This window comes from Cibotium barometz, chromosome 10, assembly GCF_041138505.1.
Source record: "Cibotium barometz isolate CiBa-2024 chromosome 10, ASM4113850v1, whole genome shotgun sequence".
NCBI classification, from domain to species: domain Eukaryota; kingdom Viridiplantae; phylum Streptophyta; class Polypodiopsida; order Cyatheales; family Cibotiaceae; genus Cibotium; species Cibotium barometz.
The window spans coordinates 35,910,231-35,934,780 of record NC_141055.1 but is presented as its reverse complement, the minus strand read 5'-3'; the positions used below and the strand labels follow the sequence as shown (position 1 = coordinate 35,934,780).

General features: G+C 48.5%; 1 protein-coding gene across 1 annotated transcript in view; it reads right to left on the bottom strand.

The window, feature by feature from the left end:
- The window catches only part of LOC147634844 (ABC transporter C family member 13-like), a 243,400-nt gene that overhangs the window by 80,695 nt on the left and 138,155 nt on the right, over nt 1-24,550 (bottom strand). The window contains 1 exon segment of the mRNA XM_086804031.1: nt 9,424-9,599. Coding sequence (XP_086660157.1) covers nt 9,424-9,599 — 176 coding nt within the window.

Genomic DNA, 24,550 nt, shown 5'->3' with positions numbered 1-24,550 from the left:
TGAGATGATCCTCATGGATGCCCTGCTGAGGTGGATGCTGTCTCAGCCGTTCGGCGGGCCTTCGCAAGCGGCTTGGATGGAGAGTAGTCCCCATCCGAACGGCTGCGAATCTGCCCACCTGGTGTACTGCAAGAATCCCGGATCAGGCGCCAGTGGCTGTGGCCAATGGCGACTGCCTCCTGCTCTGACAGAGCAACCTCGTGTATACTCACATATCCAGGGTCGCGTGCCAAGTCTACCACTATGCGCACGACCAAATGCCGAATCCCTGAGGTATCCACACTCCCGGGATCCAAGAAAAAATGAGCCAACTCCCAAAGTCGGCCTATCACATCTGTCACCTCCAGATCGCTCATGTGATGAGAAAACTCAACTGCCTGAGTCTTCAAAGTGCTGAGAGCGAGCTCTAGAGTCCACTCTCGGTCACAAGGTCCACATAGAGGGAACGAGAAGGCCACCGCTGAGTCTAGTGCCTCCTCCCCGCGGGCCGGAGGTATCACTACATGAACTCGGATGGGTGCTGGCTCATGGGGGCCCTCTGCTCCAAAAAGCCGTGTGAAGGTATAATCAAAAGCCTCCGAGCGCTGTCTAATGCCAAGGCGACTCAGCCGACTGCGGATAGATGAAATCCGTGAGGCCCTAATCGGCATAGGTCGCCTCTGTGATGCTCGAGCGAGGTCAGTGCTCAGCGCTCTCCGGACTGCAGGTGAGCGCCAGGGAACTGCCAGGGCCTCCCGGGAAGGTGAAGCGGGCGGAGGGGGAGGAGGGGGAGGCGAGGGAGGTGGAGAGGGAGCTGCTGCCGAAACCGGAGCGGAGACGGGAGGAGGCGAAGGTGGAAGCGAGGCGGTGGGAGGGGACGGGGGTGGGGGGGGTGCTGGCATCTCCTGGTCCTCAGTCGCTGCAGGGGTCTCCTCCTGAAGGGGAGCAAAGCTGTTCCTCACGGGAACCCAGTGAGGCTGAGACTGTGGCTGCTGCTGCAGCGGTCTCTGGGCGTGCTGCTGTGGCTGTCTCCCTCGGCGGCGGCCCTGTCCAGGCTGCCACTCCGAGGTCTCTGTGGCCTGAGCAGGTGTCCCGGAGGCAGCCTGCCGAGCCGAATCTGTGGGGGCGGGCCATCAGTAGCCTGCTGCTGTGGTGAGGGTTGAGGTCTCCTGCGACGAGGGCAGGCCTTGGCCAGATGACCGACCTGCCTGTAAATGAAGCACTGGTTCGGGAGCCTCGAGAACTCCATTCTCTGATCTATCCACCCCCCCCCCCCCTATCCTAGGTAGCTGAATGACCTTAGGAAGGGAGGAGATGTCAGACACCAACACTCTGACCGAAGGTAGCCCAGCTGCTCTGGCCACCACTGAAGCTGTTGAGGGGCCCGTCTCTAGTACCGAGCCCACCAATGCTCCGAGCCTGGAGAGGAGCGGAAGATACTCCCGGCGGAGACCAGGGAAATAAACTGTAATATGGAAGAGGCGCTCTCCCTGCTCCGCCGCTGCTGGGTCAAAACCATGCTGCCAAGGTCTGAAGAAAGCCCGAGCACCCCTGATGTCCAGAGGACTCATGGCAAGGACATTGGCAACACTCTGGGCGGCCTCGAACTCGATCTGATAATGGCCCCGGCCCAGGAGCTGTACATCCAGGATCTTGCCCACATCTGCAAGAAGGCGAGCCTGAAGAAGATTCCTGATCTCCCCTCTGTTGGTGATGGGGATGTCCTCGGGGGCGGGCGAGGGGGCTGCGGATGAGTCCCTCTGAGGCGAGGCGGAAGGAGTCTCCATCAGAGTCTGAAGCTCAGGCGAAGGCGAGGCGAAAGCGGAAATCCTGCAAGAAACGGGCTGCACACAAAGAGGCGGAAGACCGGATGAAAATGAAAAAACAAAACCCCCTGGGGGTGAAAAACACAGCACGAAAGAGGAGGGAGGGGGCGAAAAAACGAAGGAGAAGCCCGGGGGGGGGGGGGGGGGGGGGCGGCAACAACACGCAAGGGAGGGGGAGCGGGGCGCTGCTGAAGGGAGGCGGGCGCGAACAGGCGAAGAGGGGGGGGGGCGAACAGGCGAAAAAGGGGTGGGGGGGGCGAACAGGCGAAGAGGGGGGGGGGGGGGGGGGCGAACAGACGAAGAGGCTAGGAGGGGGGAGACGAGATGGCGAGGAGGGGGAGGCGCAGCAGCGAGGAAGGAGGGGCGCAACGGCGAGAAGAAGGGGGGGGCACAGGAACGATGGTGGCAGGCGGGGGGTGGAAGGAACGCGAGGGAGGGAAGGCGATGGGCGCGCAGCGCAGGGTGGAGGCGGGAGCTTCAGCGAGCTACGATCCTTTAAGTCCATGCAATTCTGGTGGATTTGCTTTTAATCAATCTTGTGTCTTGTCTACACTCATCTCAAGGTAACTCTTTGTCTTTCATTTGTGTTCTTGTTTCATTTCTAGTCTGCTCTTGCTTTCATATTTTCTACAATGAGGTCTAAAAGAAAGGACTCTTTGGATTTGTCCCAGGACCAGGTGTGTGGCGTTCCGCACAGTGTAACTAAAGAAGGGAATGCTTTTCATGGGGTTAAAAGCATCCCTTCTTTATTTCTCTTGCGTATGCTACATGCTTGTAGTGAGTGTGTGTGTAGTCTCCATTGATGCAAGCTCTTCACAGAGGTCCTAGTACAGGTACCTAATAGGACACCCATCATATAACCAGAGGCTCCAAGAGTTCGTAATCATCCCTTGAGGGGGATCAATATAGATGTGCTTCCCTTCCCTACCCACCACTCTGAGCGGCTGGACTACCGGACCCCTAATGATATCCTGCCCAAGACTTCTATCGAAAAGCCATGTATCCTGAATAGAGTACATCGTCCTCCCCCGAAGTGGGAAGGCACATCCTGAAGAGGTACCCTTGTCCCTGAAAATACCCCAAACGACAAGTGATGAGGTCCTTCCATGAAGTTCCCTGTGATCTAGTGGTTGGGTATGGCTACATTCATCTGCATAATCCGCTAAATAGTGCCTTAGAAGTGCTGGGTGCGAAGCATTCTCTCATCCTTCATGAGACTCATGAGCCTCTTCCAATCCAACACTAAGGGGAGAAGAGTTGCCCTAGGAAGCCCATTGGATATGCATGGCTGCCCCAAGAGGTCTATCATATTTATCCAAAATCAAGTCATTCCACACAATGGGCTGCCTGTTAGCCTCAATTGACCCTAGTGGAATATGAACCAAGAAGCTCGTCATGCAATCCTAGGCTCGCTGAAGAGATCTCACCAAGGGCAAAGAAGGCAGTCCGTGCTTTGCATTCAAGAAGATAAAACGTGGGTTGTAAATCCAATCGTCTCCCCTAATCGGAGTACACCTTGTAATCTGCTGCAAAAGAAAGTCCTTCCAAGGTTTAGTGCCAGGAAGAAATCCTCTAACAACCGTCTTACAAAGTAAAATCCTTACATTGCACCTCCAAGTCAATGATGTTCAGTCCTCCCTCTTGCTTAGACATAATAATGGTATACCAAGCCACTCTCGCCCTGGTGTGTACAGTGCCATCTAATCCTAACCAAAGGAAGTTCCGAGTAAGCCAACGACACTGACCAACGCATCCCTTATGAAAAACCCACCACGATGTGACAAACCAAGCAGGCCAGCAACATTTGGTTAACTACCAAGTCTCTAGAGGCCAAATGAAGCTTCCTGTTACGCCAATGCTAAAGTTTTCTTTTAATGCTCATGAGCACAAGAGCGAACTCTTGTGCAGGCGAGATGTCAATGCCAACCTACCAACCAAGGTATCTCGCAGTGCATCCTCTCTCAATCCAAGTAGACCCCACATCCAAACCCCAATCTGTTTGTGGAGGAGAGTCAGTAATCCAACATCCCACTGATGGTGGTGCTTGCTGCCAAACAAAACATCTCCAAGGTAGTGTGGAAAGCACATAGGCATGCCTATGACTCTGTGCGAAGAGGAAGCCTGAGGCCCTAAACCCCTGGGGTAGCTCCAAGAAACATGCGCATAGCCTCCGCTACTAAAAGCTAAAGTAGTGGAGCTAAGGGCATCCTTGTCTCATGGAATAGGAGATTTGAAAGCACTCACCACGCCCCCGTAGGCCCAAACTATGCTATGGGCCTCCCTATACATGAAAGAGACCCCTCTGATACACTCCTAGGAGAAACCCATCCATGCCATTGTGCCTTCCAAGAAGTCCCAATCCACTCTGTCATAAGGTTTTTCAAAGTTTAGGAAGAGAATGGCAAGGGGTTGTTGGCTAGATTTAGCCCACTCCACAGCTTCCCAGAATGAAAAGATGTATCAGAAATACTCCTTTCTTTGAGGAAACCATTCTGTGTATCATGAATAATTCTCTGAAGAATAAGTTGAAGCCTCATACTCACTGCCTTTGCTAAGATTTTGTAAGCGGATCCAAGCAGAGTAATGGGCCTCCAATGTCTACTACTGGTCTTGTCTCCATCTTTCGGGACAAGGTGGATAAGACCCTCCGTGATGAGAAAAGGGGGCATCATACCACTACACCACATCTCCTGCAGAGCAGCAGTAACATCATCACCAATGTAATCCCAAAACTGCAAAAAGAAGGATGGAGAGATACCATCATCCCCTAGGCATTTGCCTTTCGAGAGTGCGTGCAAAGCATGTCTCATGCTCATCCTTCGAAAAGGGGGCATCTAAAAATGTGCAGATATCATTTGTAATAAGCTTGAGCATGTGCTCCCAAACTTTTTGTTGTGAAACATCTCTACAGAGAGCAAGGCCTGAATAAAATCTGAGGCAATACTCACCTTATTTGGATCAATGTGAAAATCTACCTAAGAATCCTACAAGCATTTCAAAATGTCCCTACTACGTAAAGGTCCATGTGCTGAGAAAAACGGCTTGTTGCATCTGCCACCTATTTGAGTCCAAAATGCCTGATTAGCATGAAATGCAAACTCAGCCCACCTATCCATGGCCACTTGTAACTCAGCTCTAACAGTACGCAAGAGATCTGGAATCCAAGGGGACTCAAGATGCTTCTCGTGTTCCCTCTGTGTAGCGCAACCAACCTGCATCTGATAGCTCGCTCCTTGTCCAGTGCCTCTTCTTTCTTGGCCAAGGCAACAGAGTGATAGTGCTGGCTAGTCCTCTGCAAGGTGACGGCAAGGCAAGTCTCTCTTGGGGGTGGGGGTCATCACAAAGCCTCCAAGTCTCTCTAACCTCCACGGGGCATAAATCTGACCTCTTTCCTCTTCCACTACTTCTACTATCGTAACTGCTCTGGCTGCTGCAGGAGTCTGGGATGCAAACATGAGGTACACCCTTCTGTCTCCCAAGTTCCAAGTTGCACAAGACAACCGGGCAGTGATCTGATTTCGTAGTACTAGGGGGCAAGATGGCAACAAAGCCTCCTCTATCCAGGCCCCATAAAATGTATGCAACCGTGCAAAGATGCATCCATCCCCGCTTCTACCGTTATGCCATGAGTAAGATAAAGAGTTAGGCCTCCTTTGGAAATCATCCCTCTCCAACAATCCCTACCATAGAAGGAGAGCATGAATCTCTCCCAAGAGGCTCTCCCCAAGGGGTGTGTTCCTCATGGCCTCCTTTTTGGCCGAGGGTTGCTCAACAATGTTGAAGTCTCCTCCAACAGTCTAGTGATCAGCCAGGGGCAAAAATTTTGTGATGGTGCCCCAAAGGGCCACCCTTTCCCCCTGTACATTGGGTGCATAAATATTCAAGGTACCTTCTCTCCCTCCTGCATAACCAAAATCCATTATACTCTGGCAGGTATGATAACATCATGGCCAATAACATAAGGAAAAAGTGATGGATGCACACCCCACCTTTGGTCCCTTGTGCACAAGACCAAAAAGTGTGTCCAGAAAGGCTCTTATCAATTTTAACAAACTGAAGCATATCCAATTTGTGCTCCTGCAGGAGCAACACATCCATAGGTCCACTTGTAATGGGAAGGTGAAGCTGATCCTTTCCTACTGCATGTGGGAAGCCTCCCCTAGACCCTACACATTCCATAAGATAATACTCATGGTAGAGAGGATGTTTTGATTCTGGACCTAAGCAACTGCTTGACCAGAGTCTCGACCCACCTCCCATAATGCTGTAGGAGGGGGTGATACTTGGAGCAAAGTCCAATGTCAGCATGTTCACTCTATCCTCGACTTTGCACAGTCTCTGCATATGTGCGCAATGCATGGGTGCCCATCGTGGCATATATCCTGCTGTACATCCTGCAAGGTCTCATAAGACGGCCTACATATTGTCCATCCCCAGCAAGGAGGACTCAACATAGTCATTCTGCCCTGATGCAACATCCTTCTATGAGGATGCCTCTGCAAACTCATCACTCTGACCCAATACATCATCACTGTGTACATTGTCTTTGGATGAGGCATCATCATGTGCCCAAATGTTTCAACCTGGAGAGTAGCCACACGAGAGATGACCCACCACTCCTGGTGAAAGCCTGGCTAACGCAAAGCATTAGGCTGTATCGCTTGGGGAGTAAGTTTGCGCCACCTCCTTCGACCCCTAGCCCTAGGACCATCTCGCGCAAAGTGGCCCATCTGGTGACAGACCCGGCACTAGTCACGTCTGCTTGACGTCTCCATACGTTGCTTCAAGGGACAATTAGGTCCTGGAAGCAGCAAAAAATCCTCAAAGGACTCACTGTCATGAGCCAACACCATAAAACCCTAGGAACATCTGTCGAGGCAATGACTACTCGGGCAGCAGAAGTGGGAAAAGCTGCGATGGTGGGCACCGGTAGGACCAGCCCAAAGGCTGCCCCAATGGCCGAAAAAAATATCGAATAAGCATGAGGGAGACCTGGGAATCTGAGAGTAATAGGGTAATGGTTCTGGTCTTCTTAGACAAGGTCGAAGTAGCTCTGGTCTTCTTAGACAAGGTCGAAGTAGCTCTGGTGTATGGTAGGAAGAAGATCTTCCTAGGCCCAAAGGAAAAGGACTGCCCTTGAGCAATTCTGAGGCTGCCTCTTCCACGTTAAGTGTACTTGGAAGAATCCTCTCCCAAGTAGCCTTATATTTTTAAGATGGAATGCGAAGTCAGAAGGTAGGGCCACCAGTACCCAGTCATGGGACTAGATATGTGAGGGGTGGGAGCCAAAGATTTTTCCAATGAGTGTTGTCTTGGAGTCTGTCTTGATTTTGGCGAAGAGGGCGGCAAGCTCATCTTGAGAGAACTGGATGGTTCGCCCAGGCTGGAGGGGATTGATTAGCCATGATGCTAATCGGGAAAAAGGCCGACTTGAACTCTGATCCGTACTTGAGCAAGGCGGAGAAAAGGGCAGTGAAGAGGATGGGTGGCAGAAAAGGAAGCCGTGCAGCTAAATCATGGGTAATCCGCATGACCATAATATCTCTATCGTTCCCTTCAAACCTGAGTTGTGGACCCGATTGTCTCAACCAAGCAACAACACCAAAACAAATGTAGGTCCCAAACTCGGGGCCTCGCCCACGGATATCTGGACAAGAGACTAATCCATCAGTTCTTTCAAAAACCGAACCTGGAAAAACTTCCCTTATCCGAAAAGCACGGGCGATTCCTCCAGGATAAGTTTTCTCTAACGTAGTCAAAAGCCTTAACTAACTGAACTGATCTGATCGAACCCGTAAGTTCCTTAGTCAGATCAGGGAAAAGATTGTACTTGGATCATAGAGATGAACGCTTTTTTCCTCATTGAGAGGCACAGCTGTTGATTCTTTTCCATAGAACAATTTTTGACCGGGATTTACTTTATCTAATGTACCATAACAGAATTGAGTCTCAACAGGCAAAAAGGCTTCCCATTGAGTACTTTCATTTCGAGATGTGCAAAAGATGTTGAACCTCTTTCTGATGGATTGTTTTGGCTGATTCCTGTTGCCTTCCATAGACAACTCTGAGGACTAGGGATGTAAGTTTCTTGCTCTTCATTGTTTTTTTTTTCTTTTTAGCTTGCGACACTATATTCTCTTGCACATCTCAGACAAGTTGGGCTAGCACCAACGACTGATCTCCACTTGTTGGTGGCAAGGCCGCCATGTAGAGAAAGCCAAATAAAAGAGAACATCTTCGTTTTTGTGTACGAATGCAACAGCCTTCGCCAAAAAGTTCTTTGAATTGTCAAGGGTGACCCCGTAAGTCTCCCAATGAGGTCTAAAAGTAGGACACTCTGGATTTCTCCCAGAACAAGGTGTCTGGCATTCCACATAGTGTAACTGAAGAAGGACATGCTTTTCATGGGGTTAAAAGCATCCCTCCACTCCCATTCCACCGGGGTCCCAGTGCAGGTATGATAGGACACCCATCATATAACTAGAGGCTTTGAGAGTCTATAATCATCCCTTGAGGATCCGTGCCATCGTGCCTTCCAAAGTCCCAATCCACTCTATCATAAGCTTTTGCAAGGGGTTGTTGGCTAGATTTAGGCCACTCCACAGCTTCCTAGAATGAAAAGATATTATAGAAAATACTCCTTCCTTCGAGGAAACCATTGTGTGTATCATGAATAACTCTCTAAAGAACAAGTTGAAGCCTCATACTCACACCCACACCCACACCAACCATTCATGGATCCACCATCAGCCATAGTGGTCACCCGATCACAAAAGAAGGCTGTGCCTGAAGAGCCAACAGGGGATGAGCCCAATGATACCAACTCTTCCACTCCCCCGTACAGTCATAGACCAGTCCTCCTTGCACAGACCAGTCCTTCTTGCAAGCCTTCAAGGACCTCCGCAACCACCCCTCTGTCTCGGAAAAACCACCTATCCCCTCCCTCCCACATTCCAAACCAATGCTTCCACCTTTCTCCATGGAAGATCTACTAGGGGAAAATAAAATGACAGTGAAGCTCATTGATCTTCTCCAGATTAGCCCTAGTGTCCGCGTTGCGCTATGAGCATTGAGGACTCCGGACATACTGCCCAGAGAAGAGACACCACTTTAGTGTGCCAAGCAACCAACCCTGCCACACTAGATCTGTGCAAACAAAATGCAGCAGATTTATGAGAGAATGGAACCACGGTATTTTATTCTCCACTCCTATGGGGCTTTTATGGCAGCATAGTGCCCCCAATTTGTTGAGATCTCCCTTGTATGATTTTATATTACTTAATAAAAATCTCTTTTATGAAAAAAAAAATCAATGACTTACCCTAATAGATGAAAGCACCTGCAACAAGAAAATGGTTCTGAAAGAAGCATTGAATAATCAGTATGGATTATAGGGGAAGGATACCAGGAAATTACATTAGTTATAGGGGGAAACTGTAATGCCCAAGCATGGGAAGTCACCATTCTCCCCATGCTTGTAGGCATCCTTCACCTTTCAATGCCAAGACTACTATTAAGAGGTTCCTATTTGTACTTCCAATTTCGATACTGCATTCTAAGGCAGCATAGAAAGAGCAAAAAAGACAATCAAAAGAGCAGAAAAAGAAAGGGAGAGCACCTATTCAATATGCGGCCCTTTGGATTATGATCAAAAAAGTAGACAGGTGCTGCCACTATACGTTTTAGAAGAGACTCATGCACTCTAAATGCGGCTGAGAGGCCACCATATGCAAAGGAAAAGGCCCGAGCTGCTGTGAAGAAAGAATTTGCCACTGCTATGCAAAGAAACACTCTCTGCAATACAACACGAACATTCTTAGAGAAACAAAAACATGACTAGACAGTTTTTTTGTTTATCTATTGAACTCAGTAGAAGGTGAAGCATCCTGGTATAAGACACAAATTGTAATCCTATCTCATAATCTCTCAATATGCTATGCATCCCGAAATACACTGCTGAATTGTCTCTTATGCATGCAGTGTCCCTGATCATCTTGGGATGTCTCTCTGTCTCTCTGTCTCTTTCTTTATTACTATTTTGTACCCAAGATGATGTACCTCATGGATATGATGTAACCTTTTGGTCTCATAGGTCATTTCGGCCTTTTGAAGACGTTAATACAACTTTCTTTCTTTCTTTCTCTCTATGTTGGATGTCCTAAATGGATGAGGATGATACCCAACACGAGTTTCTTCATGCCATAATATGGAGATTTACATTTTTTGACATGTATCAAGAGATGCCTATTGTCATCATCATTGTACATGTAGCTAGTTGTTTGAGTTTTTCTTTTCCATGATTGAGTTATATTATGGAACTACTGTAGCTCTTTGTTTCGTTGCATAGACTCTTTGGGTCTTTTGAAGACGTCTAATATAACTCTCTCTCTCTCTCCATGATGAGTTTCCATGGACAGTTTAGTATCACCCCAGTGAGATAGCTATGTTTATGTTTTCTTTCTCTTTTATTTTCCATTCCATGATGAGATATGCCATGGACATTATTGTATCACTTTGATCTCATAGGCCCACTGGGTCTTTGGTAGACGCTTAATATATCTATCTTTCTTTCTTTCTTTCTCTCGCTCTCTCTCAGACCGAGCCTCTGCACTCCAACGTGCCTGACGCTCTCGACCCCCCCCCCCCCCCCCCCCCGGTCAGCCACGATCACCTCATCAGCTCCAAATCCAGGACATGCTCCACCGCCATCGAGCTACCTTTCCACATGACATAGCTGAGGGAGACCTCTTGGCCATACTCATTAGCCCCATGCTTGATATTTTGGAGAGTGGTATACCATCTACTCAAAGCTGATGTTGCTCTCATGTTTCTATGTTCTTAGTATTCCATGATGAGTTTCCATGAATAGTTTTGTATCACCCCAGTGAGATAGCTATGTTTGTGTTTTCTTTCTGTTTTATTTTCCATTCCATGATGAGATATGCCATGGACATTATTGTATCACTTTGGTCTCATAGGCCCATTGGGTCTTTAGTAAAACCAAGGTAATGGTCTTCAATACCTCTAGCCCCGTCACATCCAGATTGAGCTTCACATATACAGGGGATCTTGTGGAGATTGTCTCATCCTATGTCTACCTTGGTGTCACTTTCAGTGGCCCACGCTTTACCATGCTTCCTGCAGCACATGCTAGAGTGACGCGGGGATATGCAGCCTTGAGCTTACTCCAAGAGCCCAGGACGAAGGGTTGGCTTTTTGACACCCTCGTCACACCAGCCTTGATGTTGGAGCAGCTTTCTGGGGGCCAGATTTATCCGACGAGGATTGGTAGCGAGTTGAGAGGCCCCAGGTCATGATCTTCTCCCGTATTATCCGCAGCAAACCATTAGTCCCACACCAGATTATCCAGGCAGAGTTTGCTGCAGCCCCGATGGTAGTGGCGGCACTCTTCCAAACAGTCACGTACCTTCATCGCATCAGTCACATGGATCCCCACAGGTACCGGAGGCTTGCCCTGAAGTCCTCCAGACAGCTAGCATTTCAGGGGCAGTTTGGAGTATGGTATGCACTAGTTTCCACTTGGTTCTTAGTATATGGGCTCTGCATGGACCGCCTACCCCCCCTTCAGAGTATGGTTTGGACTCCCCTTTTTTCCGGCTGTCTCACGAGGATACCAACTGGGTTATCCGGACAGATCTTCTTAGCCTCTACACACATGCACATGGATCACACCCCCAAAGCTCCCCACCACGAAGATGCACTTTTATAGAGACCACTTCCTCACACTCACTGAGGATGGATTCATCCAGCAGCCGGGCTACTTGAGTGTTCACATGTCCCATGCCATGCCGAATGCGGATTGGCCAGATACGGGTTTCTTCCCACCGTCTAAGAGTGGTACAGGTAGAGCTGAGCGCATCTTCAGAGCCGGGAAGCTCGTACGGACACCCAGAGAGGAGAGGATCTGCCGACTATGCCACACAGAGATTGAGATGGAGAAGCATTACATATGCCGCTGCCCAGTATACTATGAGATCCGCAGGAGGTTTCACTGTCTATTTCGTGAGGGATTCGGTCCACTCTCCACGATCAATGACTTCCAGGACCAGCGTTGCCTCGGCCTCTTGCTGCTTGAGCTTCGTAGACAAAGGGACACCTTCTTGAGACACAAGGCCCCAGCCACCCCGCCCCCTCCCTCGGCAGCCAACCATCACCAATTTCTTCTGGACCCAGGTGGTGGAGGACACCGACATAGTGGATCTTGTGGACCCTCCACAATCTGCTCTGGACCTACCCCGCCCGAGAGGAGTTACCTTGGACCGAGCCTCTGCACTCCAGTGTGCCCGACGCCCTCGACCCCCCCCCCCCCCCCCGTCGGCCACGATCACCTCATCAGCTCCAAATCCAGGACATGCTCCACCGCCATCGAGCTACCTTTCCACGTGACATAGCTGAGGGAGACCTCTCGGCCATACTCGTCAACCCCATGCTTGACATTTTGGACAGTGGTATACCATCTACTCGGAGCTGATGTTGCTCCCATGTTTTTATGTTCTTAGTATTCCATGATGAGTTTCCATGGATAGTTTTGTATCACCCCAATGAGATAGCTCTATTTATGTTTTCATTCTATTTTATTTTCCATTCCATGATGAGATATGCCATGGACATTATTGTACCACTTTGGTCTCATAAAAGCCATCAACTCCAGGGTCTCTCCCTGGCCACCTTGGCAGGAGGGGGGTCTATGTGCCACTCCTGTGCCTAAAACCCAATCACCCTCACCCTCTGCACGGTGCATCCACTGAAGTCATCCAAAGGGGCCTCTAATCTGCCATGGGGTCCAATCAAAAAAGTTAGCAAGGTGCAACTCTCATCCACGCCATGAACTGCCAAGAGAATATCATGCCAAGTAAACACGCCCAACCACTGCGGGGGGGTCGGATCAGGGATAGGGGTCAGCTACTCCTGAGGAATAGTAGAGTCAATGTCGAAGCTAAGTCTGTCTATGCCTCGGATCCTAGCTAGGCCTCTCTCCTAAGCCTCAGGGGGAAGTTGTCTGAATGCAAGCCAAACTCCAAGGGATCTAGTAGATCCTATGCTCAACGCTCCCCAGGATACATGAGGCTGGCCCCAGCATGTGGCCATTGGGTAAATGGATCAGAAGATTCTACATCAAGGACTCCCGAAGAAGACGCTCCTCCGCGGCTATCGGAAGTAATTGCTGGAGGGCCGCTCGGAGTAGGTTGGCGGCAAATCTGTCCTCAAAAGTTGGGCTAAGGCTGCGAGCCCACATCTTGGTGAAGATCTGAATGGTGGGGTCGATGATGCCTAGGCTTCCTCTGTGTCATAGCTGAATGATCACTCTCTAGGCCACCTTGGCCCGGGCAGGCCTCCCATCGCTACTGTGACCCACAAAAAGTTGCGCATCAACCGTTGTACCTGACCAGTGTAGGCTCAGGAGAAGGCCCACAAAAAGTTGCGGATAAACCGTTGTACGTGACCAGTGCAGGCTCGAGAGAAGGCCCAGTAAGAAGTAATATACCACATGGTGGCCAAGGACCTAGTTTGCCACCACCACTCAACCGGCTAAGGAAAGCCTCGCACAACTCTAGTACATGAGCATTCTTTCGAATGCTCAGAAGAAGAGGGGCTAGCTCCTGTTGTAGGGAGATATCGGTATTTAGTTGTCTTCTATTCACTGGCATGGTAGAGATGCGCTAACTGGGGATTTGTTTTGATTGGAAAGCATCCATTGGTCTTCAGTGTTTCCTCAACCACTTGTAGTACAGGAACCACGAAAGGCATGTTTTTTCACCTCTATTGGAGTTATCACTGTGGCGGATGTCATAACAAACGAGGGATTTGTGATGACTTTCCCACAAGCTCGTTTTTGAAACACAACTTGGGTTTGCATCATAGGCAAGTGTGGAGAATATTACTATGTTGTTGCGGCCTTTTGAACCCATCCCACCCTTGGATGATCACGACAGACTTCATGATTGGCAAGTTGTTGGTCATACCATCTCTCTTCGATTGGATGCGCTTTCGGCAAGTAATGTGTACAAATTGTTGCTTCCTACACCGTGGATTCAGCCTCATGCCGATACTTTATGGGGTTTTCATAAGAATACTAAATGGTGGAAACAAAGGCTTCAAATAGTTTGGGGTTGTAATCTGCCTCTCAAACGTCTATTCTTATGGAGATGCCTTGTGGGAATACTTCCTGTTTCTACTTTTCTCGCTAAATGACAAATCTCCAGTGATAGATGTTGTAGATGTGGACAACATGGAGAGTCCGTTCCCCATCTTCTTTGCACCGTGTATATTAAGAGAAGACTATGCACCATGCAGCAAACCCTAAGACTTGAGCAGATGAATGAAAGTAGCAACAGATCAAAAGAAACTCTCACACAAATGACCACAAAAGAAACATATATTCTCAACTTCAACTAGATCAACTGGCAAATACAATTGGGAAATGCTTGTGAGCAATCCTTAACCTGGCCCAAGTTCGAACAGTATTGCACTCAGTGCGGTTTTGGGACATAGTCTCCCACACAAAACCCCCAACCACTCCTACAATCCCTTGCTCTAGACAGATCAACCATGCATATCCTCACCTACTCTATCCAATCCTATCCGCTAGTCACCATGCAATAGTCCTAACAGCAGCTTAGTACAACTAGTTACAAGTGCGCAGCTATCCATGCAAGAATGCTATGTTTCCTAAGGTTCCTAACCAAGCCCAAATTTATTATTTTCTTCTCTTGGGGTTGGGGTGAGCATCCCCATGGTGCATGTCCTCTCGGCTATAAAAAATCCTATCAGCGTTTATGGATTTGGGATGGACTTGGCGTGATCCTGCAGATAGGGAGGAGACGTTGGGTACCCCGTTCTTTGCATGCATTGCACGACTAGCACGACTAGCAAGATCCAGATGCCGGAGGTCGAGGGCACCCCGGCAGCAGAAGGACACTCGTAGTCACAAGCCCTCTCACAACGTTTTCTCTCAGATTTTTGGAAGAGGCTCTCGGACAGTTTTCGGCCTCGAAAGATCACCCTCTTCTTGTGGCTCTATTGGCACACAAGAGTTTGGCAGTTGGCATGTGGTTGGCCATTGGCGGTAGACAAGCCGCTTGTCCGAGGTGCGACCACCCTTAGCAGTCTCATCGACATTGTCTTTGGGATTGCCCAAAGGCTCAATAGGTTTGGCAGCAGATTCTTTGCATTTTCATGATGGACAGGACCTCTACCCATATCATTTCATGGGGCACTGTGCTTGGGCCACTGAGGTTGAGATTGTCATGGCTTATGAGAAGGAAGGTGGGGGGACTAGCCCTTCAAGTCTCTCACCTTTGCATTTCGGTAGTGCTAGTTCCAGACCCATCTAGTGTTCATTGGACTCTGGGTTCGTGCCAAAGATGGGAGATTTGTAGTAGCATTGCAGCCTGGCACATCTGGAGAGCTCGATGCAGCGAAGTCATCGAAGGCACCCACACTCTGCATGCGCCATCATTGAGGAGCATTTGGCTCCACACTATTCATACCCTCCACGACCAGTGGGGGAAGTTGTAGGGTGGCTACGATCGTATGTGGAAGCGGCGGGAAGCCTTCTTGAGCCTCTAGCGACCTGACCCTTTTCTCACAGATAGAGGTGGTGAGCCCACTTGGCACTACAGACCACCTATGTGGTTATTCCCTCCCCCACCCACTGTATGAGATAGCCTTCTCCAAATAGAGCGGCCAGCCAAAGGAGAAGTGTATCTTTCTCCCCTCATGTTATTTTGATCCTCGCCCGTACATGGAGGCAAGTTTGTATCTAGCCCTTCGTGGTTGTATTTAGCCCTTTGAGGCTGTTTTTTTAAACTAATAGAAAGATCTTTTTCTGGGAAAAAAAAAGATCCTTGTGATCCAGTGGTTGGGTATGGCTACATTTTTCTGCATAAACCTTTGACTTAGTGCCTCTCAAGTGCTATGTGCGAAGCATTCTCTCATCCTCTGTAGCGCTCATGAGCCTCTTCCAATCCAACACTGAGGTGAGAAGAAAACCCAGAAAGCCCACTTGATATGCATGTTTGGCCCTAGAGGTCTATCATATTCATCCAAAATCAAGTCATTCCACACAATGGGCTGCCTATTAACCTTTTCAACATACCGCAAAGGAATATGAACTAAGAATCTCCTCATGCAATCCTAGGCTCGTAGAAGACATCTCACCATGTGCGAAGAAGGTGATCGGTGCTCTACATCCGAAAAATATAACGTGGGCTGTAAATCCAATCACCTCCAGTAATCGGCATGCACCTCGTCATCTTCTCTACAGAAGAAAGTCCTTCCAAGGCTTACTGCCAGAAAGAAATCCTCTGACAACTAGCTTACAAAGTAAGACCTTACACTGCACCTCAAGGTCAATAGTTTGCAAGCCTCCCTCTTGCTTAGGCATAATAATGGTATCAGGCCCTGGAAGTGTATGGTTGCCATCTAATCCTAACCAAAAGAAGTTCCGAATAAACCGACGATGAAGCTAACCAACAAATCCCTTATGAAAAACCCAGCACAACATGACACACCAAGCAGTCGCCAGCAACACTTGGCATCCTTGCCTCATAGTAGCAGAGGCTATGAGGCAGGGATGCCCCCTAGCTCCATGAGGCAAGGATGCCCGTTAGCATCCTGATAGCGAGAGTCTAGGATGTGAACACGTGACGACGTACACTCCCAAGTTCCCTGAGACACAAGATAACCAGGAAGTGATCTGATTTGGTAGTACCAAGCAAGATGGCAATAGAACCTCCTCTATTCAGGGAGGGATGCCCCTTAGAGAAATATTTGGGATGGGATGCCCCTTAGAGAAATATTTGGGATGGGATGCCCCTTAGCTCCACTACTTTACTTTATAGTAGCGGAGGCTATGAGCAGGTTTCTCAGAGTTGTCCCAAGAGTTACTAGACTTCAAGTCAGCAGATCATACTACTATATTTTTGGAGGCTTCACAGGCATGCCTCTACGCATTTCGCACTGGAGATGTTTTGTTTGCCAGTAGGTGCCAAACAAAAAGTTACTGGAGATGTTTTATTTGGACAAATTGGCGGGATTCTGGATAAGTTACTCTCCGTAGACAGATTGGGGTTTGGATGTGGGGTTTTACTTGGATTGAGAAAGGATGCACTACCAAAGACCTTGTCTCTCAGGTTGGCATCGACATCTCGCCTGCACAATAGTTCGTTCATGTGCTCATGAGCATTAAAAGCAAACTTCAGCATTGGAGTAGCAGGAAGCTTGATTTGGCCTCTCGAGCCTTGGTAGCTAACCAAGCGTTGCTCGCGAGTGCTTGGTTTTTCATAAGGGATGCATTGGTCAGCTTCGTTGGCTCATTTGGAACTTCCTTTGTTAAGGATTAGATGGCATTGTACACACCACGGCGAGAGTGGATTGGGATGCCATTATTATATCTAAGCAAAAGGGAGGATTTGACATCATTGACCCAGAGGTGCAGTGTAAGACTTTACTTTGTAAGCTAGTAGTCAAAGGATTTCTTCCCGGCACTGAGCCTTGGAAGGACTTTCTTCTGCAGCAGATTATGAGGTACATTCCAATGAAAACGTGGCCAATTCATGAGGGAATTGGATCATGGCATTTTTTTCACTCCCTCATATGGGGCCTTACTAGCAGCACAAGGCATCGGATTGGTTGAGATATTGCCCTTGCTTGGTCTGAAATATCCCTTCTTGTAAAATGTTTTCGTACTTAATAGAAGTCTCTTTTTCCGGTTTTAAAAAAAGAGGCAAATGAAAAGTTCTAAGCTGATTGTGAAGAGGCCAAGAAGGTCATCACAACAAAGTTCTAAGCTGATTTTGAAGAGACCAAGAAGGTCATCACAACAAAGTTCTGAGCTGATTCTGAAGAGGTTGAGAAGGTCATCACAACAAATTTCTAAGCTGCTTCTGAAGAGGCCAAGAAGGTCATCACAACAAAGTTCTAAGCTGATTCTGAAGAGGCCAAGGTCATTTCAACAAAGAACCAAAACCTCCATGCAGAGGTTGAGGCAACAACATCCAAAGCGGTGGAGGTTCCCAAGAACGACCTACACGACAAATTGGTCGAGGTACCCAAGTATCAGAAAAAATGCCATGCCCTCTTGGATGCCGTGATGATAGCTACATTGGAAGAGGAAAAATGCCGAGAGAGAAAACAGCTCAATGTGCGGGTGGTTGGCATCACAAAATCCCCCATGCCTAGGGAAAAAGGCAACACCCTATTCAGGAAAATGGGAGCCATAGGTACCCCGTTTGTAGATGCGCCGTTGGCATGTGGGGAAAGATGTAAGAAGGGAACAACCCCTCATTCAGGGATTTCCAGATCATTCGTCACACGAGGCGAGGTCCTTAAAAAGAGGACATCTCTCTGAGGCACTAACATCTATCTAGAAGACAATCTCACACCCTTGCAGATGGAGCATCGAAAAACGGGGATGGCCTGGGTGATGGAAGGCAGTAAAGCAAATAACTAGGCAGTCTTCCCAGATGGCAAAGTCATCATCGTGCAATAAGATGACGGCATGGGGTCTATGATACCATAGATACACTGAGGATGACAGCATACGGAATTGCAATGGAACTTTATGGTTGGACACACAAGAATACACAGAGACTCATCAAATCCCTGAGAAAGGGCTACCCAAGGTGTTGGATTATACATGGGAAACAACCTTCAAAGATACTACCACCATTATCAAAGTACTAAACATGCTTGTATGTCACTAACATGCATACATCATGGAGGATAGAAGGATCATAACTATAGTGCACAATGAATGACCAATCATCCTATGTATAGTTTGCTTACTTCTTTGGTGCTGATGCATCAACCACTATAGCCATGCATGACTCTTCTCCTTCCTCAACCGTTTTCTATATTATATGATATAATAGCCTAGCTTCTGATAGTATTTGCATTTTCCTTTCTTCTTAGGGCTATCACCAGAGTCCTCTATGCAATTATTACGAACGAGAAGGAAAGGGAGCAGGTGAGAAGAGCTGGACTGCCCTCCTCCTCCTCATCTATATGGCCACCACCATTACCGATACATGCATGGTCTTCGGAGGTATTTGAGTTGTTTCATGCACATGGCATACAGATGGATCATCTCCCCCTATTTCAGTACAGCCTAGATTCCCCATACCTCAACCTTTTATGACATGAGATCGACCGGATCATCCGGTTAGATCTACTTGAAATACACATTAGATCTACGAGAAGGAGAGGGAGCAAGTGAGATGAGCTGGACTGCCCTCCTCCTCATCCATATGGTCACCACCATTACCGATACATGCATGGTCTTTGGAGGTAGTTGAGTTGTTTCATGCACATGGCATACAGATGGATCATCTCCCCCATTTCAGTACAGCCTAGATTCCCCCTACCTTGACCTCTCATGACTTGAGATCAACCGGATCGTCCGGTTCGAGATTAGTAAAAACTATGAGTTCTAGAGAGATCACCTCTTGAGAGTAGATGCAGAGATCAGCCAAGAGGTTGTCCAAACCCTGAACTATGCGACGAGCTGAATGAGGATGAGGCAAAGACAACTGCTCTGGAGGGTCGGGGAACCGCAAGCAAGGAAGATCACCTACCGAGATGTCTGGAGCACTGTAGGAAAATGGAGAGTCAAAAAGCTTGATTCACTCGGTGCCATCCTCCTGATCGACACGGAAGGTCACCTCGTGGGGAGAACCCAAAGTAGGTGTAGGGAAGGACAGTTGTAACTGATTGGGGACCTGGAATAATAGAAAAGACACTTCAAATACCAATCAGAATATAACACAGGAGGAAGCCACAAAAAAAAATTATGAAGACACCGTACTAAGCCGAAACGGCACCCCCCCCCCCCAAAGGAATTTCTTTATTCAGTAGAAGCATTTACAAGAACCCGAGGTCCGGGTGCAATCGTGCACCGGATTTTCCACAAAGCATTAGCAAGACTCATGCCCCGATCTCAATCCAGAGCCAAGATAAAAACAGCACCAACAGCTGTCCAAAACTGTCCCAAAACAGTCCACGAATCAGCCTGAATCCTGCCCATTGCACGGCCAGAACTGATAGAAAGAAAACACAGGCAGCTGTCACACGTGTGGGCACGGCTGCTGTACGGCTAGCAGTCAGCCAGATTTTGGAGGTGTTTAGCAGATGCAACACAAGGCTGGCGACCAGCTTCTGCACAGAGTCAATCGGCTGCTACTATGTTCCTACTTTCTATGTGCAGCCAGTCAAGGAAGGCAAAGGCATCTCTGATTCAGTTGACCAGCCCACAAGATAGCCAGAATAAGAGAGAAAGACTCTACTGCAGTCAGCCAATCGTGAAAGCAAGCCAGAGGGAGAAAAACAGCTACTGTACGGCCAGTGCTCCCATGCGCAGAAGAGAACGAAAGAGATTAGCTTCAGCCTGCCAAAGCTCTCATGCGCCTGATGCCACAACAATAGCCCCTCTTTGCTTTTTATGAACTCGACCAGCTCTATCTTTAACTATGCTTTTCCTTTTTGCCATAAGTGGCTGAGTTTGCTCAAATTATCCCAGCTTTTGCTTTTTCCCAACTTGTTGCCCAAGCTGAAGCTAGGCGCCTCCTTTTTGTCCACTTGTACATGCCCAACATACTAATATGCCCAGCCAGGTTTTAATGATATGTGAACAAACTGACTTAAAAACCTTATAAGTCACTTTAATGATTAGATCCCATGATGCTCATGTTGTTTAACCATTTTAGAGGCCAATCTTTGCTAGTGAATGCTTCAGCTTTCTTCTGTCGAAAATCCCCATTCTCACCTTGGTTCTGTTCAATGTGTGGGCTTGCCCCAAAACACTGATTAAGACTGGTGAAGGGACCAAATGGTGACAACAACCCTCCACAGAGCCGATGGCAAGGGTGACTCCAGGGATGGCAGTGTTCCCCATGGTGATAGGAGTGTCGGGAGAGGATCTTGAGGATGTTCCGTTGGCTACTGATGGAGGTGGAGAACTGAACAGGTTGCTCTAGAAGGTTGGTGAGGTAGAGAGGGGAAATACTGCTGCCGTTGAGGAAGCTAGCAAGGTGCAGAGGAGAAATATTCCATGCATGTGACTTGAGGGGCAGTTGCTTGGATCTCCCAATCCGGTCCGCAGCTTTTTTATGAGGACAGTGGTAAAGATTCTGCTTTTTTCATTCGTAGAGGTATTGCCCAGCATGGTTTATTGTAGGATGTTCCTCACTTTGATTATACACCCCCTAGACAAAGGATTGACACCAGTTGGGAGATTATTGCCAGTATTACAGCATGGCAGATCTGGAGAGCTAGATGCACGGAGGCTATTGAGGGTGTCCAGATTTTTGGGTCTCAGTGCATTAGTACTATATGGGGTGATATCATCCACACTCTTATGGCTACTTGGGCTCGCATTTAGGGGCCCTCTCGTTTTGCCTAGGCGCGCAGTGTGTGATATTTATGTGGGAATGGGACCATGGCATCTTCTTTTCCTCTAGTACCACAGGTCTTACATGGCATCATGATGCTCCTCAGTGGTTGAAATCACCTTACATATTGGGGTGATTCTATTCTTTTCCGACTTATAGCTGTGATTGTTGTATGTTTTTCTCATACTTAATAGAAGTCTCTTTCTGGAAAAAAGAAAATATTGCTGCTGTCGAGGAAGGTGGCAAGGTGGAGAGGGGAAATACTATTGCTATCAAGGATGGGGTGCAGTTGAATGATGCCACACCACTGATGGTGGGAGAAGGTGGGATGGCAGGGGTAATGGGAGAAGCAGTGTGTCGACGTGATGAGGCGGAAAGATCCGTTGCACCCGAGGTCGGATGCAGGATGCAGGATGCTGATGGGGTGGACTGGTGGCGAGATTGGTAAAATGGTTGAGAGGTAAGTGGGATAGGAGGCTACTATAGAAGATAGGTGAGAAGCATGTAGAGGGCCAAGTAAAGGAGGCGATTTCAGGGTTATTAAGTTGGGTCCGAGATCGGCGGCAACGGAGGTGGAGTGATTCGTATAAGAGACAATGGAAGGGAAATGGGTGGCCTGTGCAGAAACAGTGGAATGCCTCCATGTAATGGGTGGAGACGAAGGGCAGTGGAGATGAGGGGATCTCTCGGAGCAAGCGATAGTAATGGAAGAAAATGTAGAGGTGGATGGTACGAGGGCTAGATAACGAAGGGGTGGGAGCCAACAAAGCAGTGGGGAGACCAATGATGAAATTGTCGAAACACTGATGGGGGACAGAACTCTCTGGAGGGCCACTTAGGTGGGCAAGGTAAGCCATAGTGAGGTGCTGCCTGTTGGGCATCATGGGGAAGTTGGTGGTGAGAAAGACAGCACAAAGGGAGGCATCCCTGTTAGGCAAAGCCAAGATAGAAGCCAAGCCCTGCAGGCCCAAGGTGGTGAGTTCAATTGCGGAGAATAAAGTGGAAAGCTGAGGAAGGTGGAAGGGCACAGGATGAATAAATAGAGAGAGAAGGGAACAGAAACATCCACCATAGGATAGAGAGAGAAGGGAAATAAATATCTACCATGGGAATCGGGATACAGAGGGAGAGAGAGGGGGGGGAATCCACCACAGGATTTAATGAGAGAGAGGGAACTTTTACTACGAGTTGAGAAATGAAATGAAATGATATATTAACGTCTCTAAGAGGCCATAATGGCCTATGAGACCAAAACTGAGAGTACATCTGAAGTTGGTGTCTCATCAAAGAGAACAACTAAATGAGACTAAAAAGTACAATAAACTGATTGTCTTACAGTTATAAGAACAGAATTGTAAGACTTCGGGACGATACTGAGTAGAAAATAATGAAAAATACTGAAAAATGTATATTAGGTAGATCCATGTATGCTAATCAGTTGAAGTGTTGCCCTCTCCTTAGATCAAGTATCTGCACCACGGGGTTGTCTAGAATGGAGAGGTCGTAGAAGCGAGGTAGGCGCCTCCAATGCCGAGCAATAATGGCTCTGATCTGGCGATGGTGAGGATGCCGTGGTCGGGATCCTGGTGGGCGTGGCCGATGAGCACGACATAAGATGACTACTCTATCAGTGGTGACTCCCTGGGAGCGTGGTCGGTGCTCTGATGGCCCAATGGAGGAGGTATGAGGAGGTGCGTGGGCTGGGTTGCTGGTGCTAGTGCCGAAGAAATCTGTCAGGGTCCTCTGTCTAGGTACATCATGGCTCGGTCTCCTGTCTGCCAAGAGAGTCTCTCTGTGTCTCCTGAGCTCAAGTAGGAACAATCCTAGGCATCTCTGATCCTAAAACTCCATGACCTTGCATAACGGCCCAAAACCCTCTCGGAAGAGGCAGTGATATCTCCCTTGGATCTCATAATAGACTGTACATGGCAAATGTAGTGTTCCTCTGTCTTTCCCTCCTGGTAGCATAGCTGACAAATGCGGTCATCCAAGATCAGATGCACATATCGCCTTGTCTCAATCCGCTGCTGGTGTGATGTGGTCCGTGCCCTGATGGCCCAATGGAGGAGGTATCACGAGGTGTGTGGGCTGGGTTGCTGGTGCTGGTGCCGGTGCCGGTGCCGGTGCCGAAGAAATCTATCAGGGTTCTCTGTCTAGGTACATCATGGCTCGGCCTCTTGTCTACCAAGAGGGTCTCTCTGTGTCTCTTGAGCTCAAGTAGAAACAATCCCAGGCATCTCTAATCCTCAAATTCCATGACCCTACGTAACGGCCCAAAACCCTCTCGGAAGAGGTAGTGATATCTCCCTCGGATCTCATAATAGACTGTACATCGGCAAATGTAGTGTTCGTCTGTCTCTACCTCCTGCTAGCATAGCTGACAAATGCGGTCATCCAAGATCTTATGCACATATCGCCCTGTCTCAATCCGAAGCTGGTGTGATGAGGTCCGGATCTGTCCAATGGCACAACGTATCCCATGTGATAGGTGTACATCCATGTACGCCGGGCGGGTGATAAAATCATCTGGTGAGAGGTGTAGAAAATGGCTCTGGTAATGAGCCATTTTCGTGCCTAAGGGCTCAAGGGGGCTAGTCCATGTCCTCTCTGTGTCCACTCTGATGATATCCTTCCTGATCACGCGGTTTTGCTCTGAGCGGGTGAGATCCAAAAATGGACAATCCAGACTGTATTGAAAGGGTGGTAGTGCCTCTATCTGCAAACCATGTAGGTCAAACCATGATCTCATCTGAGTGTACCAGCAATGAGTATCTCCATCCTCTGCCAACTGTATGGATGAGGTCAATGCCAATCGGGAGTACCTCTGCTAAGGGAGCTCCCATAGCCGCTGTAAAAAGGTAAGTGCCTGGAATAGGGCCTCGGTTACTACTGGTGGGGCACCCAGCTCAGTCCGAACAATCTCATGTGGTGCTGTTGATTTGCTCCGAATCATGCGGGCAATCATCATAATTAGTGGTCTCTCCATTTGCCTCCATCCCTCATCAGTCCCTCTCTGAGATCTGTAGACTGTGATGTATCAAATAGCCACAATTTGGTGCATGGCTCCTCAAACTGTATGTGTGCACACTGCCTCTCAAGTGCCCCCAAGGCTGCATGCCCTCGAGCTAATCTAGCTGTTGCTGCCTCCTTCAAGGAGAAACGCGGTCCTGTGAAAGTTACTCCCAAGTAGACATATGACCTGGCGTACTCTACCGGCTCCCCTCGGAAAGTGAAATGAGGCTCTGATCTCTTCACCCATGCCTGTGTGGTGTTAAACACCATAACCTTGGTTTTCCCAAGGTTCACTGTCAGATCTCTATCCGCACAGAAAGCTTG